The sequence below is a fragment of the Amphibalanus amphitrite genome, unplaced genomic scaffold (assembly GCF_019059575.1).
Source record: "Amphibalanus amphitrite isolate SeventyFive unplaced genomic scaffold, NRLGWU_Aamphi_draft 000269F_arrow, whole genome shotgun sequence".
NCBI lineage: Eukaryota > Metazoa > Arthropoda > Thecostraca > Balanomorpha > Balanidae > Amphibalanus > Amphibalanus amphitrite.
Window position 1 is genome coordinate 703,107 of NW_024881764.1, and position 12,405 is coordinate 715,511.

General features: G+C 51.8%; 1 protein-coding gene across 1 annotated transcript; it reads right to left on the minus strand.

The window, feature by feature from the left end:
* Window positions 1-860: 860 nt before the first annotated feature.
* LOC122386992 lies at window positions 861-12,033 on the minus strand. Its single transcript, XM_043376769.1, has 2 exons — window positions 7,659-12,033; window positions 861-931 (listed from the first exon to the last, which is right to left on the minus strand). Exons 1-2 carry the CDS (start codon window positions 12,031-12,033, stop codon window positions 861-863), a joined length of 4,446 nt encoding a protein of 1,481 aa, XP_043232704.1.
* Between the last annotated feature and the right edge of the window lie 372 nt (window positions 12,034-12,405).

Sequence of the window (12,405 nt, forward strand, 5' to 3'; positions counted from 1 at the left end):
GTCAATGGGGAAAAATGAAAACTGCTATTCTGGCGCCGGGGACGATCTCCAACTATCTCAAGCACACAGAATCGTGTTTTGATGCACTCCTTGCAAGGTAACATGCGTCAGTTTTGCAATGTTGACCTTGCGTGACGTCATTTATGACGTCATTAGGGTCATATTAGTTTTTCGTCAATAACTCCCGATCAATTTAAGCTAGCGAATCGGGAAAGCAACCAATGGACTCAGGAAGACCTGCCGAATCGAATGATATGCGATATTACCTACTTCGACTAATGTCGTGACCTGGGGGCGCTGACCTGACCGTGACCTGAGGTCAACACCTTAAGTTGACCTCACCCAAACAAAAAAGTATACCATTCGACGCGCCTGAACGAGGCGAACACGATGCTGCCAACATCGCGGCTCTGCGGCCGTTTTTTGCGAAGTTATTCACCAAAAACGGAACCGTACCTGGGGGCATTGACGGTTTCTCATCAATATTAAATTAGGTATTCATTCTGAGGGATTACATAATTTTTGTTAGTCCATGACAACTGCCAATAGCAATCCGCGCGTCTGAATCTTTTGTCATTTTTCTTCTGAGCGACGACATATTTAACGATATTTATCAGCGTGTTGGGGTGGGCCAACACCGGTCATGTAATAAAATGAATAGTGTGTGGGAAGGGATAATAATAAAAATATTGCTCTCTGTGACGCCACTGTAGCTCTCGGGCGAACAGCACAGTATGGCCACAGAGAAAGTCACTCAAACCCCCTGCCAGACCAACACCATCCATATAATATTCAGGTCGGCGGCGAAATAAAATTGACCGGGTACATCGGTGATGTCCTCGATAGCATGTAACTCGGCATCAATCTGCATCAGGGGCCACGGCGGCCACCAGGTCCGGGGTCTCGGCGTCCTCAGCTCCCCTGACGTAGGCTAAAACAGTGGATGAGCGTTTGGCTAGAAGGGGGCGGATAAGCTAAACTGCCAAGTTAACCCGCGCCGTGCTGATGGTCATAGTTTTCCGTGTCTTGCTGAGGGGGAGGGGGCGTTTTCACACGTCTAACTCGGCTCCTGGGCCACGTGGTGACACGCGGTAAGTGGCATTCAAATCAGCGTAAAAATAATGAAGAAAATAGTTTGTCGTTTTTTAAGTCAGGTGAAAGGTCCGGTCGCCAAAGGTCAAATTTTGCCTAGGTATGTCAACGTTTTTTCTTCAAAAAGCGGCGCACAACTCGGGAACCAATAGAGCTACCAAGCCGATAACTCAAGAACCAATGGACGCAACAAAACGGACGAGAGGCAAACGAAAGAACGCGACGAGACACTTCCGATGAGTACCTGAAAGTTGAATTTCAAGGTCACAGGTCAGGTCAAGGTCAGGTCAAACACATGAAATGGGCTTTCAGTAGCATGGGTCCAAAACACTTCTGGTAACCTGACCTTTGACCTGACCGAAAACTGACCTAAGTAATTTCGCCATTATTCCTTACGCTTTTTCGAACGTCGCTTTCCCCGTATCGCTACATGGCCCAGGAGCCGAGTTAAAAAGGGGGGGGGGGGTGTTCAAACACCCCCGCCCACCAGCAGGGCGTGTAATTCTAGGACCCCCAGCGGGGTGCGGGTTATGAAATGCATGCATCATGGTCGTGCGGAAGTAGTCACGAGAAATTGCCAAGATTCCGTTCAATAGTTTGGAAACCGTAGAACGATAGGTAACCAAAAATCGAAGATGGCAATTTGATTGCTCATGGTATTGGCAGTCCAATGACGTTTACGGCATGTCTGTATGTCTATTCTGTGATTTTATACCATGATTTTTTAAACATGTGTCGTTTTTTGTCGAAAACTTAAATCATGATGTCACTACAACCTCGATATCTCAAAAAAATTTGGACCGATTTTTTGAAACCTTTGTTACAATAGCCTTCTATCAATTCCCTACATGCACCTACCTACACAAAATTTGGCACACACAAAAAAACATCGTCTCTATGTTAAAATTCTGCACCAGCAATATTTCAAGTGTTCGTGCTTACAAACGGGCCAATTGTCTATATGGACTCTCAGCTGCTCCCGGGTCATGCGCAGCGCCTCGCCGACTGAACGTAGCCAGGCGACAAGCCAGCCCGTCACCGCAATAACGGCGCTGCCCCTCCCCCCCCCTCCTCCCGACCCCGTCCCCCGACCGGCGCGGCATTCCTCAGGCCACAATAGTGACTCCCCTCCCTCAGCTGACCCGTCCTCAGGTGCGGTGTACACTGGACAAATACCTCTGCCGGGGCTGACGGGGTCCATGTTTGAACAAGGGATTAAGGGAAGCCTTCAAACATCTCAGACGGAGTTTTCGCCGAAACTACCAGCTAGCGCCATCCACCGGTGAACGGCGGTACTAAACTTCATTCGCTAGTTCCCGAAACGACACACCATGAGGCAAGCTGGACAGAAAAACGTATCTATGTAAAACTGTACCCGTCGGACCCGACTCCGCCGTTGCTTTATGGGCTACCGAAAGTGCACAAGCAGGGAGTTCCGCTACGACCCATCGTGTCGAGCATAGGCAGTGTGACGTACGCGCTGTCGAAACACCTAGCAGGCATCCTATCTCCTCTTGTGGGCAGGTCCGAACATCATGTTAAGGACACGGTGGGTTTCAAAGAGAGTTTACGTGGGGTAACGCTCAGCGACGATGAAACCATGACGTAAAAGCGCTATTCACGTCGGTACCGACAGAGGCAGCATGTGACGTAGCACGCCAGAGACTCGAAGAAGAGTTTTTGGACAAGGAGAGCAGGGTAAGGGCGGAAACAGCACTACTGTTAACGCCAGACCCCTTGAGACCCTATTTTTTCGCGATTATTTTTAAATGCGTGGAATAATTTCAACCATATTTAGGAAGTAGCTGTTTCAAGACCTGCCGAAACTTTTTCTTCAAATACATTTTGTTGTAACTTAAATACTTGTGGCACTTGTCATTGACTCGTAATGTTAACTGTTTTTCCATCCTGGATAGAGGCTTTCTACGTCATATAACATTAGGCTCCGCCCACGACTGCGGCACTGACCCGTGCCCATCAGCGACCTCTGTACAAACGACACCCCTGCCATCTGTAAAGGACTCGCTGACGCTTCACGTGCTATGAATCAATTGCAGCAGATGGTCAAGTAAATGTTATGCTCTTGTTGACTCTTGTATATAGGACCAAGAGGACCATCACTCCTAAACCTACTACTCACACGTGCTTCGAACAAACGTTAACGATTCCTAACAAGTAACAAATAGGATTTTCGATGTAGGGTAATTGAAATACGAGCGAGCCTTATGATGTGAAGCGAAGGCAATTAACTTATTATTGCGTTGTTCGATGGTTGCATAGCGATGTACAAATCGGCAGCAACTTAGTGACAGACATCCGACATCCCATTATCGCATTATCTGCAACGCCTTAGGCTTTAAATACAGGTGAACATTTCCCTAACCTTCATTCATTCATTCATTCATGTATTTAGCAACTTTCCACTTTACAGTGGCTGTTTAAAAGTTACACGTCTTGTGAATAAAAAGGTTGGACATAAAACGAGATAATATAAAAGATGACATGAAAACACACACACACACACACACAACATCACCACCACAAGGGTCAGAGGTCAATCGGCCAACCAGACACATCCGTATCATCGCCTCACATCATATCATCGTCTAGAAGAAAATCTTTAAGACGGCGCTTGAACTGATAGATATGCTGGGCATTACGTACATCGGGTGGGAGGTGGTTGTACAAATCAGCTGCTCTAAAACTAAATCGGCGGACTCCTGAGGTGCTTACAGCATGTGAGCGCCTTAGCTGGTGAGATTGTCTCGTATCATAGCCATGGTCAGCAGTAGTCAGCATCGCGGCTATATCACCTGGCTGACCCGTGAACATGACTCTCTTCAGCAGGCAGAGAGTGTGATAGCTGACCAGTTGATCAGCCCTAAGCCAACCAAGGTCCTTTACAACATCAGTTATGTGATCGTACTTCCTCCTTCCGCTCACAATCCGCGCACAAAAATTGATCAACTTTTGCACTCGGTGGAGCTGCGTTACACCGCAAGTGCCATACAGTGCGATGCAATATCTGATAGAGGAGAGCACAAGTGCGCTGACGATGCGAACCAACGTCTCTTTGGGAAGTACATGTTTGGCATGAGACAGGGCGATCAGTATACCTGTTGACCTCGCTACAAGCTGATCGACGTGTGGTTCGAAGGTAAGGTGTCTATCCATCACCACGCCAAGGTTCTTTACTGTGGGACTCTCAGTAATGACAGCTGAGCCGAACTTAATGCTAACAGGAGGCACATGACGCAGCATAGCCTTCGTACCGAATACAATCAGTTGTGTTTTAGCTGTGTTTACTTTCATGGAGTGGCTAGTGAACCAATCAAGCACGACCGATAAGGTGTTTTCCATGGTTGTCACAAGTTGCTGTAGCTTGTTTTTCTTTCCGGTCACTAAGATTTGCGTATCATTGGCATATTGTACTACCATAGCGTCCCCTGAATACAACGCCAGATCGTTCGAAAAAATTGAAAACAAGAGTGGCCCCAGAGCAGTGCCCTGGAAAACGCCCATCTCATTGGGGAGGCTGCGAGAGCGAACAGTGTGTCCGGAAGGATGCTTAATCTGAACCTGTTGTGTATGTTTACTAAGATAGCTTTCAAACCATGTGGTGTCTACGTTATACATTTTGAGTTTGGATAAGAGCAGCTGATGATCAACAACATCGAAACATTTGGACAAATCGATCAGAACTAACAATGCGATATCACCGGCGTCCATGGCCATGAGGATCTTATCAATGATGACGGTGAGCGCGGTCTCAGTGGAAAAATGCATTCGATAGCCATGCTGTGCATGTGAGAATAAATCGTGTTGGCTAAAATATGAACTAAGTTGAGAGTGGACAATTCTTTCAACTATCTTTGCAATTGCAGGCACCACAGAGATGGGTCTAAATTTGGAAGGATCGTTCAAATCACCGGTCTTTGGCAGAGCCGTGACCAGAGCGTGTTTCCAGGCGTTATGCACTGTCCCACTCATGAGGCTACTGTTGTCGACACCATCGGCGATATAGCTCGGTACGCTACAAAGGATAAAAGATTGATAAATGGAAATAAATGTATTGGGCGTTAGAATGGAGGAGACATATGGACGGTAGACAGATGCAGTCTGTAGTTTGTTGATAGATCGTAGATGAGCAGTTTTAGTTGTAGGTTCCTGTAAAATACACAAATAACAGGCCCTTTTACACCGGTGTGCGCCATAAATCGTCTCATTCATTTCGGTATCAGCAGTATCTGAAATATCTATGGGCATATATCCAAACTAAATACCTTTGAACCTCACACCGGAGTTAATTAGTGCATATCAACAACCAACGAAGCGACAAGTAGCATTTCATGTCCAAAATGTCCAAATAACCTACCAAGGTGTCTTCCTTCGCCGGGTTTCGTGTCGAATTGCGCACAAGGCCGGTCAGCTGGTGACACGCAAAAATAACAAGTATGGGCAGACGAAACTGGCCGACAATAAACAGATTTAAATATGCCTTTGACCAAATGCAATCGGTCACACTTGGAGAAAACGTATCAAATAATTTCACTGCGATATTCCAATGTGAAATACTAATCGAGATAGTATAAATCACTCATTTAACGCAGCTTGGTCGTAATACAGTTCCCAAAACGACCGCACACCCGCGGTGGCAGCACCTTACGGTGACAGCCGAGAACAATGCTGCCATCTATGCTACAGGCGGTCCCGAAGCGCTTCAGGACCATCACATCCTCCCCCCGGTGACGTAACGTCACCTGAGTGATCGCACACGGTACACACGCGTCAGTGATCGCGCACGGTAGTCACGGTACACATCAGTCTCGTTGCCACCGCAACTGTCGACGGTTGTCCACGACTCAGCCGGCAGCCAGGGAGACCAGTCGACTCGCTGCAGCCGACCTTCCCGTTTCTGGCTCAGCAGACAGTACCACGCGCCGTGGCCGAAAGCACCAGCCGCCGCAACCGGCAGCTCGCCGCAGTTCCGGAGACGCCGCTAGGGTCAGGCTTAACACCCGCACCGCCTCCGGCCTGATATGCGCAGTCAGCGTAATCACTAAGTCACTATTCTGAGAGCGACCTAAATCGGCAGCGGCCGACTCCGTGCCCACAGCCACCCCGCAGGCGACGCAGGCACAGCAGACAGCAGCTCGCCGGGGCCGCCCCGTGCCGGCGGCCACTCCACAGGCAGACCAGTTCGCCACAGCTGACCTCGCGCCGGCGGCGACTCCGCAGGCGACGCACACAGCAGCTCGCCGCGACCGACTCCGCCAGGTCGCCAGCCCCGCAGTTGGAGGCATGCCGGCTCCTGCAGTCCACCAGATCGTCGTCCAGGACTGCTGCATCCAGAAGTCGTCCCTCTCCAGTTCAGGAAGGGTTAGGAATGACATCCTAGGAGGAACAAAGACAGAATAACAGGAAGTTAAGGAAAATAGACATGAGGATAGATACGATTCATGTGCACACGATGTCAGCGATCAGCAGTCATCACCACACTCACTCAGCTTCCTCTAACAGACACACTTTGCTGACGGGGCGGTGGTAAGTGCCTCCCCCCGCTGCCTTCAGCTCAACCGATCGGACGGTTCCGTCTGAGCCCGGCAACACTCGAACAACTCGGGCTAGAGGCCAGAATCCTCTCGGCGAATCGCTCTCAACCATCAGGACGACGTCACCTTCTTGCAGATTTCTTGTTTTGCGGAGCCACTTCTGACGGCTCGTCAGAGTTGGAACATACTCCCGCCGCCACCGCTTCCAGAACAGGTCAGCCAGAACTTGTGACTGCCGCCAACGCCGTCTGCTGCTCAACTCGCAGGGCTGGAAGACTCCGGGCGAGATGTTGACGATTGAACACCCCAGTAGAAGATGGTTCGGTGTCAGTGGTTCTACGTCAGTGCCATCAGGGCTAACATATGTAAGAGGCCGTCCGTTGACCATGGCCTCGACTTCAAGTAGCGCAGTGTGAAGCACTTCGTCGCTCACACATTGCGATCCGATCGTCACCTTCAGGGCTCTCTTGACGCTACCGACCAGTCTTTCCCAGGCGCCGCCCATGTGACTTGCTCCGGGAGGCATAAACATCCACTTGATGTGATCTTGGCTCAGATGATCCGAAATGCGAGCCTGATTAAACTCCTGCAGCGATTCCCGGAGCTCACGCTCTCCTCCTACCAGGTTCGTTCCGTTGTCAGAAAACAGGGCATCTGGCTTTCCTCGACGCGCGGAAAACCTCCTCAGGGCCATTATAAAACTGTCAGTATCTAGAGTGTTTGCGATCTCTAGATGCACCGCGCGCGTTGAAAGGCAGGTAAACAAGACACCGTACCGCTTCTCGGTCTTTCTGAACTTTTTCACCATCATCGGTCCGAAATAGTCAACACCGACTGTGCTGAAGGCTCTTGAAGTGTTGAACCTTCCGACTGGCAGGTCAGCCATCCTCGGGACTTCCGGACGTGCTCTTCTGTTTCTGCATACGGTGCACTGGTGCAAGATTCTTCGGACGGTTGACCGAGCCTTTGTGAACCAGTAAGCTCTTCGTACTTCTGTCAGAGTCCTTTCTTGACCCGAGTGCAGGACCTTTGAGTGGTTGTACGTCACGATCAGGCGTGTGACATCATCTCTGGCCGGGAGGATCGCTGGATGACGCGTCGAATAGGGCACTGGAGCCTTGCTGAGGCGCCCGCCGACGCGCAGCACGCCATCACCGTCCAGGAAAGGCGACATCTGAGTCAGTCTTCCCTCAGACCCCGCTGGGTTGCCGTTCCGGAGAGCGGCTACTTCTGTGGTGAAGCTCCGCGCCTGACAGTCTAAGACGATCTTCTTTTCAGCCTCCTGAATCTCGTCTGCTGACAGCGGCCCCTGGCGCTTCCAGTCAGCTTTAGACGGGCAGTTTGATGCGATGAAGTTCGTCACGAATCGTAGCATCCACGCTACAACTCTTCGGTAGCGCGTCCATGAAGAGAATTTCCCTGCGTCAGGAAGCACAGTCACTTCGAGCGCTGGCTTCGTCGTGAGAACTTGATTTGTTCTTACTTCTGGGTCGTCCGCCAATACAGCTTTGCACGGTGGGTTCTCAGGCCAGTGCTTTTCGTCCTTCAGCAGGAAGTCGGGACCATCCTTCCAGCGCGAGTCTGCGGAAAGATCCGTGGCAGAGGCTCCCCTGGAGCAGACGTCAGCTGCATTCGAGCTGGACGGGACGTGCCTCCACTGATCTGGACGAGACAGCTCTCGGATTTCGGCCACCCGATTGGCCACAAAGGTGTGGAATCTACGGCTGTCATTCCTCACATACTGCAACACAACAGTACTGTCCGTCCAGAACAGAACTCGTTCCACCTTGACGCTCAGCTCCTTCAGGATCATGTTGGCCAATCTGACTCCCAATACCGCTGCTTGTAGCTCGAGCCTGACAATGGAGATTTGCTTGAGAGGCGCCACTCTCGTCTTCGACATGGCCAGGGAGCAGATACTGGGGCGATCGGGCATTATCGTCTTGACGTACGCCACTGCTCCGAACGCCTGCTGAGAGGCGTCACAGAATATGTGCAGCTCTCTGGTACAGTCCGAGCTGATCTCTGTGCCTGAGAAACACCGCGGGACGGTCATCAATTCCGTGGAAGGGAGCTCACCCAGCCACTTCTTCCAGATCCGCGACTCCTCCTCTCCCAGCTGATCGTCCCAGCTGTAGTTACCTGCCCAGAGGCGCTGGATCAGGATCTTGGCCTGCAGAGAGAATGGCGATAGCAGCCCCAGGGGGTCGTAGAGACGAGCGACTCCCCGAACTACTCCACGTTTCGTCTCTGGTACGTGTGGGTCGATGCTTCTCACTCCCAGCGTGTCTTCGGCCGTGTTCCATGTGCAGCCCAGCACACTCTGAGTCGTGCCAGCTTGAGCTCGCTCTTCCTGTTTGATCTGTTCCATGACTCGTTTCGAGTTCGTCGTCCACTTCGTTAGCCTGAACCCGCCTTTTCTCAGGAGTTCTGTCATTTCCGTCTGCATCTCGACAGCTTTATCTTCAGTTTCTGTAGCGTGCACGAAGTCGTCCATGTAGAAACTGTTCAATGCTGCCTCTTTAGCTGCTTGTCCTGCTGCAGTGCTGCTGCTGCAGTCTCTGGCCGTCTGCTGCAGGACGAAACTGGCCGACGCTGGACTGCTTTTGGCTCCGAAGATTGCAACTTCCATAGTGTAACACTCCGGGTTCTTCGTCACGTCCAGGTCTCTCCAGAGGTACCGCAGGGCCGCCTGGTCTCGCTGTATGATCCTGACCTGGTGGTACATGGCTTCAATGTCAGCAGTCAGGGCTACTGGTTCTTCTCTGAATCTTAAGAGGATGCCTGGAAGGTTCTTCAAGAGGTCGGGTCCCGTGAGAAGCATGTCATTCAGCGACACGCCTTCACACGTTGCGGCAGCGTCAAATACTACCCTCAGTTTCCCCGGCTTCCTTGGGTTCGTCACACCGTGGTGAGGGAGGTACCAGGTCCTGGGATGCGATTCTTGCTCCTCTTCAGTCTCCAGCTTGCGTGCAAACCCGAGCTCAACGTATCCGTCCATGACCTTCTTGTACGCCTCGGCTTTCTGTGGTTTCCGCAGTAGGCTCTTCTCCAGTGAATGCAGGCGGCTGACGGCTACTGCTCTGTTGTCTGGCAGGTGTACTTCATCGCTCTTCCAAAGGAGCCCCGTCTCATAACGATTGTCCAGTCTGCGTGTGGTGTTTTTCATGACTTCCACTGCTCTGATGTCTTCGGGAGATTTGGCGTCATCGCCTTCAAACTTGCACCCGAAGGACTCAGTGGTCCACCACTGCTGTAGCATTTTCGACATCTCGTCTTCGTCTGGTGACTTCCTGCTGATCAGCATCACCTGCCTCTTCCGCTCAGGAATAAATCCCTTCACTGAACCGGCCAGAGTCCACCCGAAGGCAGTTCTGATCGCCACCGGTTGGCCCTTCTTTCCCTGCTTCACTTCGAGTTGTAGCAGAGCTTCGAGGACATTCGCTCCTAGAAGAAGCTCCACCGTCTTACCGGAACAGTCTGGCAGATCGAGATCTTGCACGTGTTTCCAGTCAGGCATCTTGTGGGGGATCTCAGGTACTGTGACGTTGATTTTCTTTACGGAAAATGCCTCAGGAACTATCACACTTGAGCCATCGCCGAATGACGCTTTCAATTCGAGCTTCAGCTTCACTGAGGTCTGAAGGGGTCCGCATCCCTCGACGCTCTGCAGGCGGAGGGTTTGCCGCTCTCCATGAAGACCCAGTTCGGTCACCACATCTTCGGACACCAACGAGGTCTGCGAACCCGGATCCAACAGGGCACAAACCTGCTTGGACTCGCCGTTGCTGCCGAGGATGGTGACCGGCACCACTTGCAGCAGTGTCGTGACATCATCGGTTTTCAGAGACGCTGCAGCGACTACGCGCTCACGGCTGGTCCGTCTGCCGACCCTCTTGCTGCCGTGGAGTGTTGCGTGGTGCCTCATCGTGCAGTTGTCGATTCCGCATGGCTTTGCTGAACGACAACGCCGCACGCCGTGCCCCGTCTGCAGGCAATAGAAGCAGCGCCCGACTTCGGCGATCCAACGCGCTCTCTCGTCAACTGCCTTCTGCAAGAATAAAGGGCAGTCAGTCACCTCATGCCGTTCCTTACAGCATGGACAGTTTCCTGTTGTCCGTGCGTCGGTGACCAGAGTGCTCCTCTGCTGGGCAGTCTTCTGAATTGGCTTCAGCTTGTTTTCTTTCGGAGTCCTCCTTGGCTGTGACACAGCCGCATAGTTGACTGCTACCCGCACCTTCTTCTGAAGCCAGACATCTAGGTCGATGAGGTTGGGTCTCTGGGTCAGATCGAGGACGTGCGCTCCCCATTCGTGCTTTAACTCCGGAGGAAGCTTCATTACTACCCTTCTGAGATTTTCATAGCTTCTGAGATCTCCCTCATAGCCAAAGTTCTTGAATATGACTACGGCACAGTGGATTGATGAATGGAGCTTTTCCAGTAACACAGGATCCAGGTGGGATGGGTTAGGGCAGGAGAAGATATTCTGGAGGTGGGCGTGCACGATGTCCTCCTGCTGACCGAACCTCTCTTCCAGCGTCTTCAGGGCCTCCTCGTACAACCTCCCATCGAACAGCATCCCACTGATGGCCTGCTCGGCCACACCTGTTACGGCGGCCTGCAGGTGCACCATCTTCTCAGTTGGAGTCAGGGATGGTTGGTTGTGTACCATTGTTCGGAAGAGAGCTGACCACTTTGGCCATTCAGCTGGCTCACCTCCAAACTTTGGCAGGTTCAGGCGAGGGAGACTCTGACGCACAGCCTCAGCATGCAGTCCAGACTGGAAAGCGCCCGTGCCACCACTGCCCTGGGCCCGTTGAGCAGTAGTGGTGCCGGTGCTGGGTCCCTGCTCCACTTGGGTCCCTGGCACACCACCACCAACCTGGGCCTGGTGAACAGCAGCGGTGCCGGTGCTGGGTCCCTGCACTTGGGTCCCTGGCATACCACCACCGCTCCTGAAGACCTGAAGAGCTGTAGTGCCAGTGGCTTCTTCATTTTCTTCATTTTCGGCTTCACCGAAATCCTCACGTCTGTCCCAGTTGAGCGAGTCTTCCTTCAACAGCTTTGCACGCAACTCTGCTGCAGCCTGAGCATCTTCAGCTTCCTGTAACTTCAGCATTCGTTGCAGCTGCTGGTCTTCTTCCTCGGTCTTGAGTCGTCTCTGCAGTTGCTGCAGTTCCAGTTTCTTCACCATGGCATCCACCTCTGCTACTCGTGAGGCTGCCGAAGATGACTCAGAATGATGTGACTGTCCGGACACTTCAGATGCCGGGTCGTCTTTTCTGTCCTTCAGATACCCTTCTATTCTACTGACTGCCTCCTCATGTTGCCGATCAGCTTCTGCTTGATATGCCTTCACCTGTTCCAGCTCATCTTCTGACGTCAGCATGGATGCAATATTATCAGATGCCTCTTCCACTTGCTGAAGTGCTTTGTCCAGCTCCGAGATGATAGAAATCAGGTGGGTCCGGCTACCTCTGTTGTCTATCAGAACATAGGCCCTTCTCCTTGTCCTGGTCAAGTTTGCCAAACATCTCCCCCGCTTCTGCTTCAACTGTGCAATTGACTGAGGCATCGTGTGTACAGGACTCAGTTCAATCATGAATCAGGGAGTGCAGAATGGCAGTGGCGCAGCCAGGATTTCGTTTCGGGGGGGTCATCGCCTCCAAAGCGGGCCCCCTAGTGTGCGGGCCCCCCCCACTCATTTTTCAGAATCTCTCCATATTTCATACACAATCTGCTGAGCGGGCCCCCTTTACCT